Below are 25,487 nucleotides of genomic sequence, written 5' to 3' on the forward strand. Positions count from 1 at the left end.
ACTGCTATGTTTAAAATGGATAACCAACAAGGAACTACTATATAGCACAGGGAACTCTGCTCAATGTTATGGGGCAGCCTGGATGGGAGGGGAGTTGGGGGAGAATGGATATACATGCATGTGTATGGCTGAGTCCCTTTGCTGTGCACCTGAAACTATCACAACATTGTTAATCGGCTATACTGCAATATAAAATAAAAAGTTAAAAAAATAAAAATATGAGCTAGGAAGATTTCATCCTTACCAAGTGTACTTCAAAATAACCAAAAAAACCCAAAATATGACACATTTTTTATATATAACTGGTCTTTATCATACAAATAAAAGAAAATTTATTAGAGAATGGAAAAAATAAATAAAATAAAGTGTGTGAGAATGTGTGTGTGTGTGTGTGTGTGTGTGTGTGTGTGTGTGTATCTACACACTAATCAAAAGAGAACTGATTATACTATATTACTGTCAGAATAGACCTTAAGGCAAATTGGGGTACAAAGGTCACTCAAATGTGAAAAAGATTAAACCCACCAGAAACCTAGAAAATCTTAAATTTGTGTACATTTTTTTTGCGATACGCGGGCCTCTCGCTGTTGTGGCCTCTCCCGTTGCGGAGCACAGGCTCCGGATGCGCAGGCTCAGCGGCCATGGCTCACGGGCCCGACCGCTCCGCGGCATGTGGGATCTTCCCGGACCGGGGCACGAACCCGTGTCCCCTGCATCGGCAGGCAGACTCTCAACCACTGCGCCACCAGGGAAGCCCAAATTTGTGTACATTTTATAACATAGCCTCAAAATATTCAAATGAAAACGGACAGAATTATAAGGAAAAACAGATAAATCCAAAATTAAAGTGCAAGATTTTCACTTTTCTAGTATGATAGGACAAACAGACAAAAATCATTAAGAATGTAAAAATTGGATAATTATGAAAAGTTATAGAGCATGGCTAGTTCTAAAACCTCTATACTTTTGTAGGTAAATGATATTTGTAAATTGTATTTGTTCCTTTCTTAATGTTCGCATTTTATTTTATAAGCTCAGATTTTTTGCTCTATTTTTCATTACTTTAAAAAAAGTTGAAATATGATTCACATATCATAAAATTCACTCTTTTTAAAGTGTACAGTGTCTCACACTCTGTATGGGAAGTGTGAAACATTCCTGGCTTTACTTCATTCTTATTTTATCTAGATAGGAACTTTCTTTGGTAGTTGATTTTTGTATTCTTTGTATCCCAGCACCCAGATCTTCTATTTGATCTACCAAGGTAATTTTCATCTGGCTGAATAAGCAGTGTTTGGTTTAAAGACATTTATAAATTATATAATTTAATTTCTTACAATTGATGTGAGTACAAACAATTTTAGTAGTATTTCTGATAATGTAACAGAAAAGATCTACACATTATTCAAAAGAATAAGCTGATAATAGAATCTAAGAGCTTAAAGAATACTGAAGTCTAGTTAAAGTCTCTTTAAAAAAATTCATTATTTAAAAAAATGAGGAAACAAGCAGGGAAAGTTAATTGACTGACCTATGATCACATAGCAAGTGAATGGTACAGCTGGAATTAGAATATAGACCTAAATTTAGTTTTGCCTTACCCTTCTTAGATGTAACACCTGACTTTCATTTCCTTGAGGATCCAAATTTACTTTTCAGATATGCATTCTCTTTGTCTCTCATAGTAGAAGAGGTTTGTGAATAATAGAGCTAAGGAGAGGCAGTATGTCCTCAAATGTTAGCATGCCTCAAAATCACCTATAGGGCTTGTTAAAACAGATTTTGCCCCCCTCTTCTCTTCCTCACCCTCCTCAAAGATTCTTTGATTTAGAAGATCTGGAGTAAGCCCTGATAATTTGCATTTCTAACAAATTCCCAGGTGGTGCAGATGCTGCTCGTTCAGGGACCACACTTTGAGAACCAGTGCTTAAAAGCAGACATACTCTTTGAAGTCAGTCACTCCCAGGTCCAAACTCTGGATCTACGATTTACTGCTGTGTGACCCAGATCAAGTTTTTTAATTGATATGTTTCAGATTCCTGTACTATAAAATGGGAATAATAATATTTATTTCACAGGGCCATTATAAGAAATAGATTAGTTAATATAAAAAAGTTTGGCATACTGCTTGCTACATAGTAGACACTCAATAGATGGTTTCTATTGTTATTTATAATAAGCCTGGGACCCAGTGAAATGTTTATGAACCATAAATTCAGTCAGTGTTTTAGAGTAGATGCCCAGAGACTTTCTGTCACTTTGAGATGCTGTCAGGACACAGACACATAGACACATTCATATATACAAACACAAACACATTCTTGCTTGACTCTCTTCGTATTTATGGTAGACTTGAAAGAAGAGTGAGAGAGCAGAAGTGACAAATTGGTAAAGAGATTCCACTTCCAAGATTGGATTTATCTATAGTTTATTTTTATTACTCTCAGCTTCTATTGTGTATTGAAGTAAAGGTGGACACTATAAAAAAAAGAGCATATTTCAAGGTATGTGACATAGCTGCCAGCTGCTAAGACAGAACTGCTTATTAATGTGTACGTGTGTTGTATGGTGGGAAAAGGAGAGCCTAAGGGACATCGGAGATGACACAGGTGGAGGGGAGAAGTCTGTATGAAAGATTCTTTTAATGTATTTTTTTTTAATTTTATTTTTTTTTGGCTGTGTTGTGTCTTCATTGCTGCACAAGGGCTTTCTCTAGTGGCAGCGAGCAGGGGCTACTCTTTGTAGTGGTGCGCAGCCTTCTCATTGTGGTGGCTTCTCTTGTTGCTCTAGGCATGCTGGCTTCAGTAGTTGTGGCACACAGCCTCAGTAGTTGTGTCCCACGGGCTCTAGAGCACAGGCTCAGTAGTTGTGGTGCACAGGCTCAGCTGCTCCGTGGCATGTGGGATCTTCCCAGATCAGGGATTGAACCTGTGTCCCCTGCATTGGCAGGCAGATTCTTAACCACTGCACCACCAGGGAAGTCCTGAAAGATTCTTTTGAATTCTGGATTGACCACATCAAGGGATAATCACAGTTCCTGATGGGGTCTGCAAAATGAAGTTATGGAGGTGTATCCCTGAGCTGACTTTCTCTGTGTACATTATTATAGAGAGACTATCCAAACCATTTTAGCAATTATTCATTTTCTAGCTGTACAGGTACCATGTTAGGGGCTGCAGAGACTTAATTAAGCTCCAGAAGTGTGTGTAGAAGACATCAAAATTGACTTGAGCAGTTAAGTCATAACTTGGGCCTTTCAACCATGATTACACCTAAAACTTTTACGTTGTTTAATGGTCATTTGGTCAGCCTGTTTACAGTGGCATATGGGACTTGCAAAGGTAAACAAAACTTTCAATTCAGAGTTTTTAAAAAAACAACTAACTTAATATTTTTAAATTATTTTTTTAAAAGATATAGCTGATAAATACTTGAAAAGATGCTCAACATCATTAGCTAGTGAAATGCAAATCAAAATCACAGTGAGATACCGCTTCACACCCAGTAGGGTGGCTATAGTAAAAAAGATAGATAATAGCACGTGTTGGTTAGTATGTGGAAAAATTAGAATCCTCATATATTGCTGGTGGTAGTGGAAAAAGGTGCAGCTGCTATGGAAAACAGTTTGGCAGTTCCTCAAAAAATTAAACATGGAGTTATGGACTTAACCTAGCAATTCTACTCCTAGGTATACAACCTAAAGAATTCAAAATATGCTAACACAGTAACCTGAACACAAATGTTCATAGTAGCATTATTCATACTAGCCAAAAAAGTAGAACCCAAATGTCCATCAACTGATGAATTGATAAACAAAATGTGGAATATCCATACAATGGCAAATCTATTCAGCTGTAAAAAAGAATGAAGTGCTGGGGCTTCCCTGGTGGCACAGCGATTAAGAATCTGCCTGCCAATGCAGGGACACGGGTTCGATCCCTGGTCCAGGAAGGTCCCACATGCCTCAAAGCAACTAAGCCCGTGTGCCACAACTACTGAGCCCACGCTCTAGAGCCCGCGAGCCACAACTACTGAGCTCATGCACCACAACTACTGAAGCTGGCACACCCTAGGGCCCACATGCTGCAACTACTGAGGCTGCATGCTACAATTACTGAAGCCCGCGAGCCTAGAGCCCGTGCTCTGCAACAAGAGAAGCCACTGCAATGAGAAGCCTGCACACCCCAATGAAGAGTAGCCCTCGCTCCCCGCAACTAGAGAAAGCCTGCGCACAGCAACGAGACCCAATGCAGCCAAAAAAAAAGAATGCAGTGCTGATTCGTGTTACAACATGGTTATACCTTGAAAACAATGCTAAATGAAAAAAGCTGGGTACAAAAGACCACATGTTTTATGATTTCATTTATATGAAATGTCCAGAATAGGCAAATCTATATAGACTGAAAGTAGATTAATGGTTGCCAGAGACTGAGAGAATAGGGGGAGTGGGGAGTGACTACTAATGGGTATGGGGTTTCTTTTTAGAGTGATGAAAATGTTCTAAAATTGGATAATGGTGATAATTGCACAGCCTTGTGAATATACTAAAAACCACTGAATTGTACAATTGAAAAGGGTAAGTTTTATAGCATGTAAATTGTATCTCAAAAGAGCAAAACTAAAACATGTACCTATAGTGGACATGAAGCATGAATGAGAAGTAAACTTTGTTGTCATAAAAAATAATTGTGGGAAGAGGAGCTAATTCATGGTTAGAAAAAGATTCTGTGGAGAAACAAACCATCCTTCTATTAGAGATTCATAATGCAGAGTAGCCGATCTGAAGTTCTGAAAGTCTTATGAAGATGGAAACTTATTTAGCTTCATTGAGCCAGTATCTCCCAAACATTTCATTATAAAAAACATTTATTCACGGCAATCATGTTGAACTAGTGTCCTAGAGAAGAGTGAATCTTGGTCTTGAGCATATGTATATAGGTGGATCACCTGGATTGTTTGTTAAAACAGATTCTGGGTCCCCACCCCAGAGATTCTGATTTCAGAGGTCTTGGCTGCAGGCTGAGAATTTGCATTTCTGACAAGCTCCCAGATGATTTTATCCTTCAGGTTTGAGAACTAAACTTTGAGTAGCATCTTTATAGAATAGTCAAATCCTGTACCTTAAATGGGTGAATTTTATGGCATGTGAATTATATCTCAATAAAGATGCTAAAAAATTTGATATACTGGAAATAGCACTACAGTGTGGATTCTAGTGATTTTGTTAATGCAAGACAATGCTCTTTGAGTGATTTGTTTCCATTAAAAATTTCTTCATCTATAAAATGAGTCACTGTTCTATGTATTACGTAGGGTTGTGGTGAAAATGAGGCAATGTACTCTTCCAAATTGTGCTCTGTAGATAAAAACATGTTACTTTAAAAAAAAAGTCCATGGCCAGCTAAGTTTGGGAGTCTCTAAGTTAATAATGCATATTCCAGTTTGATGGTCAGACCATTATTTTTGACTTGGATCCTAATATCACTCTCTCTATATAAAATCAATTAAGTATGAGCTTTTTATTCATTCTTATTCTTGTAGTAGATCCTCTGGAGCTACAAAGATCGTTATGAAGTAGAAGCTGAATAAGCAAGGTTTGAATAATATTGCGGGACCAACAATTGTTTTTCCTCTTTTGCTTCCATGCTGTTACATCCTGCTTGATATTTTATTGACCTATTTATCTGAAAAATTATTGGCCAAACAGAATTTTAACATAAGACTATTGGCTATGATAAAATAATGTCTAGGAAGGTTAAGAGAATACTTGTAGCCAGTTATTTGTCTCTTTTAATCAATTTATGTTCATAGAGCAACTTATTTTCAAAATTCGATTGAAGCTAATTTAAATATTATATCCAGAAATAATTTTGGCTCTTTAGTATTTTAATAGAGAAAAAAATAAATAGTTTTCCCTTTTCCCTTTTTTTAAAAAAAAAATTTATTTATTTATTTGGTTGTGCCAGGTCTTAGTTGCGGCAGGCGGGCTCCTAGTTGCAGCTCGCCAGCTCCTTAGTTGTGGCATGTGGACTCCTTAGTTGCAGCATGTGAACTTTTAGTTGCGGCATGCATGTGGGATCTAGTTCCTTGACCAGGGATCAAACTCGGGCCCCCTGCATTGGGAGCGTGGAGTCTTAACCACTGTGCCACCAGGGAAGTCCCCCTTCTCCCTTTCTTAAACTTGGACTATTTATTTAAAAAAAAATTGAGTCCCTCATTACCGTCTTTATTTGAAGCTTTTATAATTAACCAAATGTTTTCTTATATTATATAAGCAGTTTAAACTTTAAATTTTTGTTTACTTGTCATTTTAATTTTAGCTGAAAAGCATTTCTTTCCTGATTTTCTTTAGTGATCTATTTTAAGCATTATTTTTGATGTTATAATCTATTTTTAACTCCTTTCCTAGAATTCTTTTGTTGAATTAAACTTCCTGAAATTAAATATATTATTAATGTGGCATTGGGAATGCATGTATATATAGTTTGAAAACATCTTTTCAGAACCTTAATATAATTGTACCTTTATTTCAGATGAAGTGGAGGACCATCCTACTACAATATTGTTTTCTCTTGGTTACATGTATACTTACTGCTCTTGAAGCTGTGCCTATAGACATAGACAAGACAAAAGTAGAAAATGCTCAACCTGTGGACAGTGCAAAGATAGAACCACCAGTAAGTGAATGCTAAAGATAACCTTGTGGGAAGAATTTTAACTAAAATATTGCTAAGAATTTATTACTTATAAAACTGGACATTTAGGAACTATTTCTGAAATAGCAGTAAAAAGAGTATTGGATAAGCATATGTTCTTTAATATCAGGCAAAGGTTTTTTAATGTAGTTATATTAGATATATATATCTAATTAGTATATTAGTGTATAAAAGAATTAATCATAATACATTTCCAATGTAGAGATAACCAACCAAGAAAACGTATTATATTCAGAGAAGAGACAGATAACAATGAGGAGAGACAGGTGACAAGGGGGTAAAACCAATTAGTATATTGGTTAAGTATTCATTGTCTAAGCCATATAGAAAATCTACCTTTATGTAAGAGTAGAACATGACATTGGTTCTGATACAACTCTCTTCATTTGAGAAATACAGCTTTTAACTTTGGCTGTCCAAACTATCAAAGTAGGTATGTCTCAATGCCATTTTGCTAGACGGTTTTTTTTTTTTTTTTTTTTTTTTTTAGGATTGAAATCTTTAGATACAGGAAAGGAAAAACTTTCAGAAGAGTTACTGTTTGTTTCTTAATTTGAAGGATACTGGACTTTATTATGATGAATACCTCAAGCAAGTGATTGATGTGCTGGAAACAGATAATCATTTCAGAGAAAAGCTCCAGAAAGCAGACATAGAGGAAATAAAGGTAAATGTAATTAAATAATTATTTAACAAACACTTGAGCATGCCAGACACTGAGCTAAGTATTGGGATTACAAAGATAAGACTCGGGACTTCCCTGGTGGCACAGTGGTTAAGAATCCACCTGCCAGTGAGGGGACACAGGTTCGAGCCCTGGTCTGGGAAGATCCCACATGCCACGGAGCAACTAAGCCCGTTTGCCACAACTACTGAGCCTGTGCTCTAGAGCCCGTGAGCCACAGCTACTGAGCCCACATGCCACAACTACTGAAGCCCACGCATCTAGAGCCCATCCTCCGCAGCAAGAGAAGCCACTGCAATGAGAAGCCTGCGCACTGCAAGGAAGAGTAGCCCCCGCTTGCTGCAACTAGAGAAAGCCCGCACGTAGCGATGAAGACCCAATGCAACCAAAAATAAAAAAATAAATAATTAAAACAAACAAAAAACAAAGACTCATTCTTAGCCCTTAAAGAACCCTCAAGGGAGACTAATATCCAGGAAAAGATTACTAAGATAAATATATACTGAGCGTATAATACATTTTGGAGATACAGAGGATGGACACCTACTTCAGTAGGAAGCAGTGGGGGAAGGTGGGAAGTCTTTCTTCCTGGTAGAGATTATGCCTGGGCTTAAATATGCGGCTGAGAAAAGGAGAAAGATTGGGAGACATGCTAGGCCAAGGTACAAGGGAACAGAGACCGGAATATATAGGAACCTGGAAGGAGTAACTGTTGCTGGAACCTGGCCTGGGAAGTGGAGGCCATGACTGGCCAAAAGATGAGGTTGGAAAGAGTCATGGGCTAGATGACAGAGGGCCTTGTACATCATGGTAAGGGGCTTGAATCATGATATGAGGACAGCAGGAAGCTAGTCAAAGGTTTAGCACAGGTTTAGTTCTGGTGTTTAATCAGGTCCAGATTAATAGAAGATGTAATGGGCCATATCTTATCTCAATAGGGGAGGTTTAATTATTTGTCTCTGTCCTAAGAACCCTATTTATTTGACATTATCCTAGCCCTAGACATCTCCTTAGTATTCACAATAAAGAAAGAAGGTTGTAAAAACCAAGATCTGACGTGAGAGAGTCTTTTAAAGCCCTCCCTTGAAGGGTAGTGAATCCACTTAGTGGGGTTTATCTTAGAGTCAGCAGTAAACAAAAAATTCCAATGATTTAATTTTAAACTTTCAGTTATAACTCTCAAGATAGTTTTATTGGTTTGCTTATGTTATTTTTGTTTATCTGTTTTTAACTTTCGTAAAAAGTTATCTTACCTGGAACTTTGAAGGAAAATTTCTGAATCAAACATCCTTATTTTAGTCTCTGTCCCTGGTCTGGGCCCCTGTGAAAGTCTGACCCACATTAGGTTGTGGCCACTATCAGAACCTGTGTGTGGCTTTTATTTATTTTATTTTATTATTATTTTTAAAAATAAATTTATTTATTTATTATTTATTTTTGGCTGTGTTGGGTCTTTGTTGCTGCACATGGGCTTTCTCTAGTTGCCGTGAGTGGGGGCTGCTCTTCGTTGAGATGTGTGGGCTTTACATTGTGGTGGCTTCTCTTGCTGCAGAGCATGGGCTCTAGGCGCTTGGGCTTCAGTAGTTGTGGCACTCAGGCTCAATAGTTATGCCTCATGGGCTCTAGAGCACAGGCTCAGTAGCTGTGGCGCACGGCCTTAGTTGCTCCGTGGCATGTGGGATCTTCCCAGACCAGGGCTCAAACCCGTGTCCCCTGCACTGGCAGGTGGATTCTTAACCACTGCACCACCAGGGAAATCCCTGTGTGTGGCTTTTAGTTCACAGCTGTCCTCTTGGAGGCTGTGAATTTTTCTGGGAGAATGGTAACAGCCTTATGCCAATAATTCCCTTGAATTATCTTTATTTTATTTTATTTTTTTGAATTATCTTTTTTTTTTTTTTTTCGGTACGCGGCCTCTCACTGTTGTGGCCTCTCCCGTTGCGGAGCACAGGCTCTGGACGCGCAGGCTCAGCGACCATGGCTCACGGGCCTAGCCACTCCGCGGCATGTGGGATCTTCCCGGACCGGGGCACGAACCCGTGTCTCCTGCATCGGCAGGCGGACTCTCAACCACTGCGCCACCAGGGAAGCCCTGAATTATCTTTTTTTAATTGAAGTATATTTGACATACAGTATTATATTAGTTTCATATGTACAACATAGTGATTTGACTTTTGTATACATTGTGAAATGATCACCACAATAAGTCTATTAACCATCTGTCACCATACAAAGTTAATACAATATTATTGACCCCATGCTGTACATTACATCCCCATGACTTATTTATTTTATACCTGGAAGTTTGTACCTCTTGATCCGCTTCACGCATTTCACTCCTCCCCCAACTCCCTCCACTCTGGCAACCACCAATTTGTTCTCTGTATCTATGAGTCTGTTTTTTGTTTGGTTTAGTTGCTTTGTTTGTTCTGTTTTTTTAGATTCCACATACGTCATGCGGTATTTGTCTTTCTCTGTCTGACTTATTTCACTTAGCATGATATCTACAGTCCCCTGAATTGTTTTGAGAATAATCTCGTGTTTCCTTGAAAAATTGACTTGAGCTGTAGGACTAATTTCCTGGGATGAATAATATTTAATGTAGAACTTTCAGTGTCTCTTATTTACTTCAGATAGGACTAAGAGCGTTATTTGGGGGCTAACAGACAATGTGGGTAATGGGAGTTACTATATAGAGATAATCAGGGAAAAGAAAACAACAAGCTTGCCTTCTTCGGTATAGGAGAATACTTTTATAACTGTCTTCCTTTCACAGTCAATTCCTATTCCCTATGGGGTTGTGTGGGGGGAGACAAAATGAAGTAAGTTAAACAGTTTAATGAAAAAGAAATTGAGTAAAAATAGACAATAAAAATCAAGCCGACAGAATCATTACAAACAGCTGAGCAAAGACTCCTGTCTCAGGAAAAACTGGAAAAAAAAAAGTTAGAAGTTGTCCTTTGTTGTCAGCTAAGCATTTTGAAAGGAGAATCATACTGTTTCTTCACTTACCAAACATTGCTAACTGGGAGGATTATGGCTTCACCCACACCACTTCCCTGAATGTACTTTTGTGAAGGGTGTCAGTTGACTTCCTTATTTTTTTTTTAATTAAAAAATATATTTATTTATTTGACTGCACCGGGTCTTAGTTGCAACATGCGGGATCTTTAGTTGCAGCATGCGGGACCTAGTTTCCTGACCAGGGATCAAACCCAGGTCCCTTGCACTGGGAGCATGGAGTCTTAACCACTGGACCACTAGGGAAGTACCTGTCAGTGATTTCTTAATTGCCAGATCCAGTGAGCACCTTTTATTCCTCTTCTTACTGGACTCCTTTATTTTATCTCAGTGGTTCTCAGATTTTAAATTGTTAAAACAGATTTCTGGGCCCCACCTCCTGACTTTCTGATTCAGTAGGTCTAGGGCCTCCATATCTAAAGTTCCCAGGTGATGCTGATGCTTCCACTTTGGGACCACATTTGAGAACTATTGTTTTATCTAATAATAATGACCATTCCCTCCTTGAAATGTACTACTCTTTTTGCTTCTGTAACAGCATATTCTCTTAGCTCTCCTTCTCCCTCTCTGAACATTCTTTCTTGGTCTTGCTTGAGGCGTTTCTTTTCCTTCCCTTCCTCCCCCTTGACTCAGTCCTGAAGGGTCTGTGTGCCTGATTGCTAGTTAGACTTGCAGTTTCTGATTGAAAATGCATTTTTAAACAATAGAAGGTAAACCACTAGCTATTTTGTCTCTTAAATTTTGGAACATGTATAGAATTACTCATCTATGAAAAAAAGTAATCAAAGGAGACAACCTAAAAAAGATGAATTTTGAAAAGTTATTTATATATGGAATGACTAAAGCTTAAGGAGGCCACATTACTTAAAAAAAAACTGTATTGAAATATAATTCACATACCATAAAATTTGCCCCTTTAATATATACAATTCAGTGGTTTTATTATATGTACAGAGTCATGTAACCATCACCACTATCTAATTTTAGAACAATTTTATTTCCCCCCAGAAGGAACCCTGTACCCATTAAGCAATCACCCCCCCTTTCCTTTCTCTCCTCAGCCCCTGGCAACCATTAATCTACTTTCTATATCTGTGCATTTGCCTATTCTAGACATTTCATATAAATGGAATCATACAAAATTTGGCCTTTTGTGCCTGGCTTCTTTGACTTAGCATAATGTTTTCAATGTTCATCACATTGTAGCATGTATCGGTGTATTCATTCCTTTTAATGGCTGAATAATATTCCACTGTATGGATATTCCATATTTTATCAATTCATCAGTTGATGGACATTTGGGTTATGTCTACTTTTTTGGCTCGTATGAATAATGCTGCTATGAACATTCATATTTAAGACTTTATGTGAGGACTTCCCTGGTGGTGCAGTGGTTAAGAATTCTCCTGTTAATGCAGGGGACATGGGTTCGAGCCCTGGTCCAGGAAGACCCCACATGCTGCGGGATGTGCCAGTATGCCACAACTACTGAGCCTGTGCTCTGGAGCCAGTGAGCCACAACTACTGAGCCTGGGTGCCACAACTACTGAAGCCCATGCGCCTAGAGCCCGTGCTCCACAACAAGAAAAGCCACCGCAATGAGAAGCTTGCGCACTGCAACAAAGAGTAACCCCCACTCACCACAACTAGAGAAAGCAACGAAGACCCAGTGCAGCCAAAAATAAAATATAAATAAATAAATAAATTTATTTTTTAAAAAAGACTTTATGTGAACATATGTTTCAACTCTTTAGGTATATACCTAGGAATGGAATTGCGGGGTCATATGGTAACTGTGGGTTTAACTTTTTGAGGAACTGTCAAAATTGTTTTCCAAAGTGGCTGCACCATTTTGCAATTTAAGTTACTTTTTGAGTTTCTTCTTTGTGCTTTAATTATGCTTTTCTAAATTATATGGTTTTTAGACATCTTGATTTTAGAGTTACAAACTGAATATCTTCTGAAAGAAATGCTGTTTGTAATGTCAAATTTATCTAAAATAGTCAAAAGTATCACTACTTTATTATAACCCTATTTTTAATATATTGTGTCTTATCTAAAAATGCAATGGAATAGATAAAATTAATTTATTATTTTTGTTAACAGAGTGGGAGGCTAAGCAAAGAACTGGATTTAGTAAGTCACCATGTGAGGACAAAACTTGATGAACTGAAAAGGCAAGAAGTGGCAAGGTTAAGAATGCTGATTAAAGCTAAATTGGATTCCCTTCAAGGTAAGTGCTAAAGAAAAGGCAGGAAAATTCCAATATTTGGTTGTTAAGGTCAGTTTACAGACCATGTTCCTATAGTCAACATTTAATGTTAGTATTGATTTGGCTTCTCTTATTTTTTAAAAAATTTATTTATTTATTATTTATTTATGTATTTAGGCTGCACCAGGTCTTAGTTGCGGCACTCGGGATCTTCATTGCGGCATGCAGACTTCTTAGTTGCGGCATGTATGTGGGATCTAGTTCCCTGACCAGGGATCAAACCCAGGCCCCCTGCATTGGGAGCATGGAGTCTTACCCATTGGACCACCAGGGAAGTCCCACCTTCTCTTAATTATTAAAATTTAATTTTTTGAATAGGTTATATATTCATGTCATTCAAAAATCAAAATGATTAGCCTTAAATAATTATATCAGTAGAAAGGAAGAATGAAAAATAATGAATTAAGCCACTGATTTAAAAGAGGAAAAATAACATCAAAGCAAACCAAAAGAAAGTAGAGAGAGAAAATCTAATTAGAACCATTTCCATAGATGAAATAGAAGAATCGTCAGAGCTAGCTCCACAGAAACACCAGATTCAGATAGTGCCAAAGGGAATTCCACCAAACCATTAAAGATCAGATTATCAGTGCTATTTAAAGTATTCCAGAGCATAGATTAAGAAGGAAACTTCCACACTCTTATTATGTGTTGATGCCAAAGCCAAAATTATTGGATGTTAAAAGAATATTCTATTATAGCAAGTGGATTTATTTCAGGAATGCAAGATTAACTTAATTTTAGGAAATCTAATGCTGTAAATTATCATATGAATAGATATAAGAAGAAAGAAATTTTTGGTGTGACAAGAGAAATTATAAAGTCAAAGGACAAATAATGAATCAGAATAAATCTTTGATATTTGTATTTTTTTAAAATTAAGACAATTTTTTTAGTGCAATATAAGGTTCACAGCAAGATTGAGGGTAAGGTACAGAGATTTCCCATACACCCCTGTCCCCAAATGTTCATAGCCTCCCCCAATACCAACATCTCCCAACAGTGTGGTACATTTGTTACAATTGATGAACCTATACTGACACATCATAATTACCCCAAATCCATAGTTTATATTAGAGTTCACTCTTGGTGTTGTACATTCTATGGGTTTAGGCAAATTTATAATGACATGTGTCAACTGTTATAGCATCATACAGAGTAATTTCACTGCCTTAAAAATCCTCTGTGCTCTGCCTATTCATCTTTCTATATTCTTTTAATTTTAGACTATGAGAAGATTAAATAGCTATGAAGCAGAGTTTTTGAAATGTGAAGATATCTTAAAGAAAGTAATCTCATTGTTCATATGATCATCTCCATATATTCAGAAAAGGCATTTGACAAAAATTAACACCCCTTCTTAATTTTAAAAAAGTAATAAAATAGTAATCAATAGATACTTCTGTAACATGACCAGATATGTCCAACTCAGCTACACATTGGGGAAACACAAATATATTTTCTCACTAAAATCAGAAACAAAACAATGATGCTCACTGTCACCACTACTAATTAATATTGTTTTGGAGGTACTAGCCAAAGCAATTATACAAATGAAAAAATTGGAGGTAAAATAATTGGAAAGTAGGGGATAAAACCATCTCTATTTGCAGGTAATATAATTATTCACTTGGAAAACCCAAAGAACTTGTCTGAAAAATTTAGTATATACAAAAGGAAAATTCAGCAAGGTAAACAATATACAGAAATCAGTGTTTTTCATATGTACAAACAACAGCCAGTTAGGAGATATAATGGAAGAAAAGACTCCATTTATGATACCAACAAAGATAAAACACCCAGAATAAACCTATTAAGAAATGTGCAAAACTTACAGATAAAAACTTTAAAATGCTCCTGAAGAACACAAAAGTAGACTTGAAAAAAGGGGAAGACATAACATCTTTTTGATACAAAGACTCAACATTATGAACATGTCAGTTCTTCTTAGGTTAATTTACAAATTTAACATGATCCAAATAAAAAGATGTACTTTTTTCCCCTGGTACTAGCCAAGTTAATTTTAAAGTTCATATGAGAAGGGAAATGAGCAAGAAAAACAATGTGCCTCTGAAGAAGAACAAAGAAGAAGGACTAGATATATTAGATATTAGAATATATCACTAAGCCTCAGACATTAGAACTCTATGGTTTTGTCATGTAGGTAGAAAGACCAGTGGAACAAAATAGAAATTCCAGAAATAAAATTAAATACATATGGAATTTAGTTTGAATTAAAGGTGGTATCTCATTATTAATGAGATAAAGATTAAAAAAAATAAGTAGTCTTAATAGAGTTGGATAGCCATTTGGAAAAAGGAACAGTTAGGTTTATATCTCATATACATCAGAATAAGTGCTTATATAAATCAAAGATTTAAGTATAGAAAATAAAACCATAAAAGCAACAGTTGACAACATAAGTGAATTCCTTTATTGTCTTGGAATGACCTTTCTAATTATGAATCAAAATCCAAGGGCCAGCTTTGGCAAGTGGGAGACCCTTCAGGCTGGCTCCTGTGTCCTTGTAACGTGCCCCCATAGGTTGGTTATCTGGGTGGTTCATTGTCATCAGTAAATATCTGAATACTTACTAAGGGTGGAATAGCGGTTCTTAAACTTCAGATTGCATAAAACTCACCTTAGGGAGCTAGTTAAAAATGCAGATTGCTGGATCTCACCTCCAGATACTCTGATTCTAGGGATGAGTAATCTGCATTTTATCTTTTTAAAAAATAGTTATTTATTATTTATTTATTTTTATTTTGGCTGTGCCGGGTCTTAGTTGCGGCATGCGGGCTTCTTAGTTGCTGCATGCAAACTCTTAGTTGCTGCATGCAAACTCTTAGTTGTAGCATACATGCAGGATCTAGTTCCCCGACCGGGAATCAAACCTGGGCCCCCGCATTGGGAGCGTGGAGTCTTACCCACTGTACCACCAGGGAAGTTCCTGCATTTTAAACATGTACCTCTGGTCAATGGATCATATTGGAGAAATTGTGTAGAGCAGTAAACTCTCTGCTGGTGAATAGACTTAGAAAACAAGTACCAAATACTCTTTATCCTGAAACTAAGGATATCAATGAGAGGTAAATTAACTCATACCATCCTACTTCAGCTGGTCAGACACACAAGGTAATTCCATCCTTGAAGCCAGGCCTAAGGTGGTTTGAGATTTCTTTGCCCTTAGACAACTTCCATCCCCTTAATCTTGGCAACATTTTCTTTATTCCAAGACAGGGGCTGAATTTCATTATCTAAAGTAAACTGTTTTATATGCTTAGAAAAGTTATGAGTATTTTCTCATTGATTCAAAATTTATGAATTAAAATTTCTGATAACTTGAAGGAGGGCTTAAAGCATCTTAATTTTGTGGGGTGTGTGTGTAATTTTTAAAGTAGGCAATACATTCACATGGTTTAAAAAAACAAAGTGTAAGGGGCTTCCCTGGTGGCACAGTGGTTGAGAGTCCGCCTGCCGATGCAGGGGACACCGGTTTGTGCCCCAGTCCTGGAAGATCCCACATGCCGCGGAGCGGCTGGGCCCGTGAGCCATGGCCGCTGAGCCTGCGCGTCTGGAGCCTGCGCTCCGCAATGGGAGAGGCCCCAACAGTGAGAGGCCCACGTACCGCAAAAAAAAGGAAAAAAAAAAGTGTTAGAAAGTATATAGCAAAAAGTTCCATGATATTTTTGTACTTTATCAGTTCCCACTGCCCCCTAATACCATCCTTCCTGAGTTTCTTTACTCATATATAAACAAATACAAATAAATTTCTTATTTTTCCTCTTTTTTATACAAAAGATACATGCAATACACGTTTGTAGCTTGTATTTTTCCTTTACTAATATATTTTGGAGATCTTTCTGTATTAGTACATAGAGACCATCATTTTTTTTAGCAACTGCGCAGATTTCCATTATATAGGTATACCATAATTTATTTACCAGACCCCTGTTGATGGATATTTGGGTTATTTCTAGTGAACACTCTTGTACACATACCACTATGTATCCATGTAATATTATCTGTAGGATAGGTTCCCCACAATGAAACTGTTAAACCAAAGGATATATGTATTTGTAATTTTGGTAGATACTGCCACCTCCACAGAGGGTGATCAATACCCATTCCCACCAGCAATAATTTCTCACAGCCTTGCTAATTATAAGTATCATCAAACTTTAGGAGTTTTGCCACTGTGTTAGATGGTATAATTGTGCAGGTTTAATATGTATTTCTCTTATTTTGAGTGAGGCTAAGTGTCTTTTCATGTATTTCAGTGACGGGTTGTATCCTTTAGGGCTAGGTTTTATAACAGATCTTTTCTTCATAAGTAAAACTTCTAGTACAGGGCCATACTGAGAATTCAGTGAAAGCTTAGTTGAACTAAACTTAGCTGTTTCTTACTTTCTGGCATAACAATATGTTCCAGGCTCATCTTGTACTTTATACCCTGCCCTAGCCCTGGAACTAGCCATTTCTCTGAGGATTCCTGGTTCTTAATTTTAGTGCGAAATGATGTTACAGACCAAGAGATGGCACTAGGTGTGCTCAGTACTCCTGGGATATATTTTCTTCTTGACACTTCCATAGGACAGAGATAGGAAATACATGCATGTCTATACACATATGCATGCACACACACATATATAAATATATATTCATACACATGCATATACGTGTGAAATATACATGCATATATGTGTACACATTATATATATATGTTTAGAAATAATAAGTTCACACAGTTAGTACTAATTCCCATCCCTTTCCCCAAGTTTCTTTCCTGCCTTCCATCATTTTCATGTTTGTATGTTCTTTTTTCCTAAGTGAGAACCCTGACTTCTAACAAATCAACACATGTACATATTTTGCTCAGTTCTATAATACAACTGAAATCGTCCAGAATTGCTTCACTCATTCAACTACAATACACTGTAGCTTTTTTTTTTTTTAAGTTCTTTACAAAGAAAACTGTTGATGTTTCTTTAAAAATCAGTCATAATCAGGGACTTCCCTGGCGGTCCAGTGGTTAAGACTCTGTGCTTCCAGTGTAGGGGGCGAGGGTTCCATCCCTGGTGGAGGAACTAAGATCCCATATGCTGTGCTGTGCAGCCAAAAAAAAAAAGTCATAATCAATTGAATTTACTGAATTAGATTTTTACTGTTCCATAAAGGATTAATTGGAGCAGCATATAAATAGTTCCTTCATATAAATTTTAGAGCAATTCTTTTTAGAAATTATTCTTAGGACTTCCCTGGTGGTCCAGTGGGTAAGACTCTGTGCTCCCAATGTAGGGGGCCTGGGTTCGATCCCTGGTCGGGAAACTAGATCCTGCATGCATGCCACAGCTAAGAACTCCGCATGCCTCAACTAAGTAGTCCGCACGCCACAACTAAGAAGCCCACATGCTGCAAGTAAGCATCCGCATGCCGCAACTAAGAAGTCCACGTGCTGTAAATAAAAGATCCCACATGTTGCAGTTAAGACCTGGTGCAGCCAAAAAAGAAAAAAATTCTTATAAAAAAAAAAAGAAAGAAATTCTTCTTAGACCTTTGGTGAGGGTGGTATATTAGAGTTTAGTTAAAAGTAGGAAATTTGGTACTTTTACAATAATGAAAAAGTTTTTACTGTAAATTATACTGTAAAAGATAGCTAACTAGTCTTTCTTGAAATAACATTAAAGTGTACACATTAAATTATATTCCATTCTAGATTCAAGGGCATTACCTTTGCCTAGAATAACAATATGTACGATATTCTAAAAGAAAATACAAACTTTTAAATCTAAAACTTTGAGTTTTCTTATAAAATCCTATAAGAATTAATATGAATGCTTATTCTTATGTATTATTTATATTAATGTTTCTAGCTTCTAATAATTCATTGTTTACAGTTTTCTCATTTTCTTTCAGATACAGGCATAGACCACCATGCTCTTCTAAAACAATTTGATCATCTAAATCACCTGAATCCTGAGAAGTTTGAATCTACAGATTTAGATATGCTAATCAAAGCGGTGAGACTCATTTCAAAATGTGTTGTCTTTGTTGTGCCTTTGAGGTTTTGTAATTTGACAAGTAAATTCCATGAAGTGGTAGTATAACTTTTACATGCTCTCTAGAATATCTTTAAAGGGAGATAGCTTAACCCTTATTAGTATAGATAATAATGTGGACATACAGGTCTGTAATCCCTTGCCAACAATTCCAAAATCCAAAATACTATAAAAATGGAAACCTGGCTTGAATTATAGTAAGGCTATTTATAGGTTTTATTTAGCTTACTTAGTGTATTTATAGATTTTGATAAGGAAGTACTAATCTGTTTGATTACAAACTCTTCAGGGGTGTTAAATTATATGGCATATATGCCATATGTCTTTTCTAAAATCTAGAAAATCCTTAAACACATCCTGCCTCAGGGATTTTAGATTATAATTTGTAGACCTCTCGTGTTGTACTGTATGAAGTTAGCAAATTAGATGTTCTAGCCTGGGTGTTACTAGATTTAGTTAAGTTGTTAGGAACTGTTCTAGTTCTCTATACTGTACAGATTTGATACAGTCCCTTCCTTTTTCTTCTTTTTAAAATAAATTTATATATTACTTGCTTATAAGGAACTTCCTAAAGTTGAAGCTAGCTTTGAACTTTTAGTTTCTTTGAATGCTTACATCTCTGAGAATAATAATGACCAAAATAGAAGGGTAAAATTTAAAACAGAAGTCAAATATGTTTTGGTCCTCCTATGCTACCTTCTGTTAGAGAGTATGCTATATGCAAGAAAGCCTTTATTTATATTTTTCAAGCACATCTTATTTAATTTAAAAATTGCATTATAGGCTACAAGTGATCTGGAACACTATGATAAAGCTCGACATGAAGAATTTAAAAAATATGAAATGATGAAGGAACATGAAAGGAGAGAATACTTAAAAACACTGAATGAAGAAAAGAGAAAAGAAGAAGAATCTAAATTTGAGGAAATGAAGAGAAAGCATGAAAGTCATCCCAAAGTTAATCATCCAGTAAGGATTATGACTTTGTAAAACCATAGTTAGATGAAGATACTTCTTTGTGCCAGATAGTAGAATTTTATAAGTTATTAGTACTTAAAATCTTGATTCTTAATTCTGCAAAGTTTTTCAATTTTATATTTTATTTTGAGCCTATATACATAGATTATAGTTTGTCTTGAGTGTTTTTTTTTAAATTGATTCACAGGGAAGCAAAGATCAACTAAAAGAAGTGTGGGAAGAGACTGATGGATTGGATCCTAATGACTTTGACCCCAAGACATTTTTCAAATTACATGGTAACAGATTTGATACAATATTAATATTTATATCTTTTGTTTGAAAAATTATAGATGCTTTACTCTTAATTGACTTCTGCCAAGGTTTGCTAATCGAGTCCTATTGATAGTAAACATTTAGAGTTTTCCTCTAGGGTAGTATAGTAGTCTTTATTGCTGGTCTGCAGTATAAAATATTTTAGGTCAGTAGCTATGTCTTTATACTTGCTTTTACTTTTGAGTCATTTTATGACTTATTACAAGTTTCTCTGTAAAATGAAGGCATTTCTGTGACTAGCTAGGTTATATCTAATGGACTTTATGCTGTAATATTAAAATTTACTTTTAGTCTTATAGCATATTGCTTCACTTTATATTTTGGTTAATATATATATTTTTCTAAATAACTATGATGAATTATGAATAAGTAGTGAATTGTTATCAGTTGGACTGATCTGAGGCTTCATAAAAAAGAAGGATACCTTTTTCTGTAGCATGTTGATGCTTCGTGTTAAGTAATACTTTTGCAAACCATTAGTAATTAGTTGTATTTTAACTATCAGTTTTCTAAGGCATTAAAATCAGTTTTTGCATTTGTAACTTTTAAACTTTAGATGTCAATAGTGATGGCTTCCTAGATGAACAAGAATTAGAAGCCCTATTTACTAAAGAGGTAAATGAGTTCATTAAGTATTCAGTGGTTTTGCTCTGTCTTTTTTCCTTCTATTATCTTCCTTTCTTTTATGTTGGTTTAAAATTTTTCTTTTTAGTTGGAGAAAGTATATGACCCCAAAAATGAAGAGGATGATATGGTAGAGATGGAGGAAGAAAGGCTTAGAATGAGGGAACATGTAATGAATGAGGTATGTTTGAAAAGTTTATCTGTTACTTCTGTGGAGTTTTCAAGTTCTTGCAATAAATCTTATTGTAAAATGGAAAATAAATATATATAATATTTAATTGGATTTTGCATTTTTGATCCAGAACAGTCAGTAGGTTCCCTTAGTGTAAATAAAATTATTTTGTAACTGCTTTAAAATATTTTAAAATATTAAGATGCTGCTGCATATAAAAGAATGCTGTAAAGCATTCTTTTAGAAGTAAAAAATAATGTAGTCCATTATTTGATATTGTAAATGCTGTATTCGTTTTTGCTAAGAAATTAAAAAACTCAATACCTTAATGGTTTATAACAACAAGTATTTATTTCTTGTTCACATTACTAAGCTGAAAACTCTGAAATAGCTATCATAGGCAGGGTAACTTAAGCCCACTTTTTTGTTGTTTTGTTTTGTTTGTTTGTTTGTTTTTGGCTGCACCACGTGGCTTGTGGGATCAGCTTTTGGGATCTTAGTCCCCTGACCAGGGATCGAACCAGGGCCCTTGGCAGTGAAAGCACAGAGTCCTAACCACTGGACCACCAGGGAATTCCCCAAGCCCACTGTTTTGCTTCAGTGATTTTCACCTGTTATTTGAGCTATTTATGGTAAATTGGGATTTTTGTTGAGTGCTGGCTTCCAAGTAACAAATGAATTTCTTTGGCCATCATAGAGTTCACGTTTGTAACTGAATTTGCCATAGTCTATAAGAGCCATTAAACAGGGTTTGAAAAGGTTGTCAACTTTAGCTTTGATTTAGTTAGTTGTTTTTAGGAAAACATTGTTGAGAGCATTTTAACTTAAGCTCCTTTACTCTTGGCTAAAACAGTCTTCTTTCTGGAAAGATTGTTTTTCTTGCCCAAGCACTTGGCTTTGAAAGGAGGTGTGGTGAGTAAGGAAAACAATACTAGTCTACCCAGTCATATCAGCAGACTCAAACTTGGTGATCTTTGGGGGTATCAGTTATTTTCAAATTTGAATTATATAGAAGAAAAAGTTATCTATTCTCTGATTCTAGGATAATGTTGAGTGTCCTGTTTTGATTTTTTCCCTCAGTTTTTCTGGATGTTAGGCTAGCCCTAATTGCTGTATATTTATGTAGTAGCATCTATTAGAAGAATTTCTAGTATCTAAATAATGTGAAAGAGTTATTTTATTTTACATGTACACTTTCCTTTAATCAGGTTGATACTAACAAAGACCGATTGGTGACTCTAGAAGAGTTTTTGAAAGCTACAGAAAAAAAGGAATTCTTGGAGCCAGACAGCTGGGAGGTAATAGAACCTACGTGAAATGGGATGTGTCGTTCAAGAAATTCTACATCAGTCTGTTCTGCTTTTAACTTTTATTCGCCATTACGTTTGCATGTATAGTTTTACCATCTTGGCTTTTCATATGAAATTTCACTATAAAATAATGAACTTGATTTCTTGCAAAGCTGGGACAATTGATATATATTGGTAATCACATTGCATGTAATTGTGTCTTTCTAAAATCGTCCTTTTTATCTTTTTGCGGTATGTGGGCCTCTCACTGTTGTGGCCTCTCCCGTTGCGGAGCACAGGCTCCGGACGCACAGGCTCAGCGGCCATGGCTCACGGGCCCAGCCGTTCCGCGGCATGTGGGATCTTCCCGGACCAGGGCACGAACCCGTGTCCCCTGTATCGGCAGGCGGACTCTCAACCACTGCGCCACCAGGGAAGCCCTAAAATCGTACTTTTTTTATGTGTAAAATATGTTCATTCTTGAAAATTAAAAATATGGATACAGTTAAAGTATGAATTAGAGGTTACATGTAATTCTACTATCCGGAGGTAGACACTTAAATTATGCATTGTGTTATGCCAGTTTGGAAATCGTTTGTATATTTAGTATATGCATATATAGCATACAGTGAATAAATAGTATACTGTCCCATTTTTAGCTTACATATACACATAAATTCATATCTATATTTTTTTAAAATGGCTTCATATATTCACTATATAAATGACTTTGTATGTTTGTGAAATTCTGTTTTTTAAAAATATAACAATATTTCATGAACATTTCAATGCCATGTGTCAAAATCTCGATTTAAAAAATGACCACTTAGCATGCAGTTGTGTGGTTGTAGCATAATTTATATAACCATTCTTCCAGATTCAGACATTATGGGTCAATTCTAATTTTTTTTTACTGTGATAAATAACATTATGATGACTATCCATTTGTTCGTGCATTTGGGGGCATCTGTGATGATTTCCCTGGGATTAATTCCTAGGAATACAACTATTCTCAAGTTTTATGATCATTTTTTAGTTTCTAAATATATCTGTCAAATTGCTCCTGAAAAGTATTTGAATTTATACCATGGTTTACTCTGTATAAGTGAGTGCATACACATCTTGAATAGAATGGTTGAGCGGTACCAAACAAAGTAGATTGAAAAAAGAACATTGTCGACAGGTGCAAGCCGCGGCTATCAGCGTGGACACCAGCAACAGTCATGAAACGCTAAGGCTGCTACTGCAGCCACCAAGAGGCCTGTGTACAAGCACAGGTCACTATCCACACCACCCCGGGAGCCTGTGCAGCCCGCCACTGCCAGGGTCCGGTGATCCAGAGAAAACTTCCCCAGGAGAACACACAGCATGCCTCAGGCTATTGCAACGTCATGTCAGCCTCTGCCGCCTCTGCCGCCGCAGGCTCACCCCGCATTCCATACCCCTCCCTCTCCACCGCCTGAGTGAGCCAGAGCCCCCTAATCAGCTGCTACTTTAACCCCATCCTGGCTGGGCAAAGAACAGACGCCCTCAGGCGACCTGCATGCAGAGGCGGGGCCAAATCCAAAGCTGAACCCTAGGAGCTGTGCGAACAAAGAAGAGAAAGGGAAATTTCTCCCAGCAGCCTCAGGAGCAGCGGATTAAATCTCTACAATCAACTTGATGTACCCTGCATCTGTGGAATACCTGAATAGACAACGAATCATCCTAAAATTGAGCTGGTGGACTTTGGGAGCAACTGTAGACTTGGGGTTTGCTTTCTGCATCTAATTTATTTCTTGTTTTATGTTTATCTTAGTTTAGTAATTCGAGTTTATTATCATTGGTAGATTTGTTTATTGATTTGGTTGCTCTCTTCCTTTTTTTTATATAGATATTTTTTTTTCCTTTTTCTCTTTTTGTGAGTGTGTATGTGTATGCTTCTTTGTGTGATTTTGTCTGTATAGCTTTGCTTTTACCATTTGTCCTAGATAATCTGTCTGTCCGTTTTTTTTGTTTGTTGTTTTTAGTATAGTTTGTATTACTTGTTATCATTGGTGGATTTGTTATTTGGCTTGGTTGCTCTCTTCTTTGTTTCTTTCTTTTTTTATTACTTTTTAATTTATTTTATTTATTTATTTTTTTTTTGCGGTATGCGGGCCTCTCACTGTTGTGGCCTCTCCCATTGCGGAGCAACAGGCTCCAGACGCGCAGGCTCAGCGGCCATGGCTCATGGGCGCAGCCGCTCCGCAGCATGTGGGATCTTCCCGGGCCGGGGCACGAACCCGTGTCCCCTGCATCGGCAGGCGGACTCTCAACCGCTGCGCCACCAGGGAAGCCCTAATTTATTTTATTTTTAATAATTTAAAAAAATTTTTTATTTTAATTATTTCCTTCCTTCCTTCCTGCCTCCCTCCCTCCCTTCCTTCCTTCCTACAGGTGTCAGGCCTGTGTCTCTGAGATAGGAGAGCTGAGTTCAGGACAGTTGGTCCACCAGAGACCTCCCGGCTTCACATAATATCAAACGGGGAAAGCTCTCCCAGAGATCTCCATCTCAACGCTAAGACCCAGCTCCACTAAACGACCAGCAAGCTACAGTTCTGGACACCGTATGCCAAACAACTAGCAAGACAGGAACACAACCCCACCCATTAGCAGAGAGGCCGCCTAAAATCATAATAAGGTCACAGACACCCCAAAACACACCACCAGATGTCGTCCTACTCACCAGAAAGGCAAGATCCAGCCTCATCCACCAGAGCACAGGCACCAGTTCCCTTGACCAGAAAGACTGCACAACCCACTGAACCAACCTTAGCCACTGGGAGCAGACACCAAAAACAACGGGAACTACGAACCTGCAGCCTGCAAAAAGAAGACCCCAAACACAGTAAATTAAGCAAAATGAGAAGACAGAGAAACACACAGCAGATGAAGGAGCAAGGTAAAAACACACCAGACCAAACAAATGAAGAGGAAATAGGCAGTCTACCTGAAAAAGAATTCAGAGTAATCATAGTAAAGATGACCCAAAATCTTGGAAATTGAATGGAGAAAATACAAGAAACATTTAACAAGGACCTAGAAGAACTGAAGAGAAAACAAACAATGATGAACAACAAAATTAATTCAATTAAAAATTCTCTAGAAGGGGGCTTCCCTGGTGGCACAGTGGTTGAGGGTCCACCTGCTGATGCAGGGGGCACAGGTTCGTGCCCCAGTCCAGTAGGATCCCACGTGCCATGGAGTGGCTGGGCCTGTGAGCCATGGCCGCTGAGCCTCCGTGTCTGGAGCCTGTGCTCCGCAATGGGAGAGGCCACAGCAGTGAGAGGCCCGTGTACCACAAAAAAAAAAAAAAAAAATTTCTAGAAAGAAAC

At 37.0% G+C, this 25,487-nt stretch overlaps 1 protein-coding gene across 8 annotated transcripts in view; it reads left to right on the forward strand.

Annotated features, from left to right (window-relative positions):
- Positions 1 to 25,487, forward strand: part of NUCB2 (nucleobindin 2) — a 71,304-nt gene that overhangs the window by 33,622 nt on the left and 12,195 nt on the right. For 7 of the 8 annotated variants that reach the window (XR_003001303.1, XM_024731596.1, XM_024731597.1 and 4 more), the window contains 9 exons: positions 6,534 to 6,677; positions 7,276 to 7,383; positions 12,529 to 12,655; positions 18,611 to 18,714; positions 19,537 to 19,722; positions 19,919 to 20,009; positions 20,603 to 20,661; positions 20,759 to 20,851; positions 22,051 to 22,140. Coding sequence is in view for 7 of the 8 variants with exons in the window: in XM_024731596.1 (XP_024587364.1) it covers positions 6,534 to 6,677; positions 7,276 to 7,383; positions 12,529 to 12,655; positions 18,611 to 18,714; positions 19,537 to 19,722; positions 19,919 to 20,009; positions 20,603 to 20,661; positions 20,759 to 20,851; positions 22,051 to 22,140 (1,002 nt within the window). In the remaining variant the exon portion in view is untranslated. Of the gene's footprint in view, positions 1 to 5,575; positions 5,595 to 6,533; positions 6,678 to 7,275; positions 7,384 to 12,528; positions 12,656 to 18,610; positions 18,715 to 19,536; positions 19,723 to 19,918; positions 20,010 to 20,602; positions 20,662 to 20,758; positions 20,852 to 22,050; positions 22,141 to 25,487 lie in introns of those variants that run through there. The other variant, XM_024731600.1, reaches the window with a different exon arrangement.

This window comes from Neophocaena asiaeorientalis, unplaced genomic scaffold (assembly GCF_003031525.2).
Source record: "Neophocaena asiaeorientalis asiaeorientalis breed wild unplaced genomic scaffold, Neophocaena_asiaeorientalis_V1.1 scaffold571, whole genome shotgun sequence".
NCBI classification, from domain to species: Eukaryota; Metazoa; Chordata; class Mammalia; order Artiodactyla; family Phocoenidae; genus Neophocaena; species Neophocaena asiaeorientalis.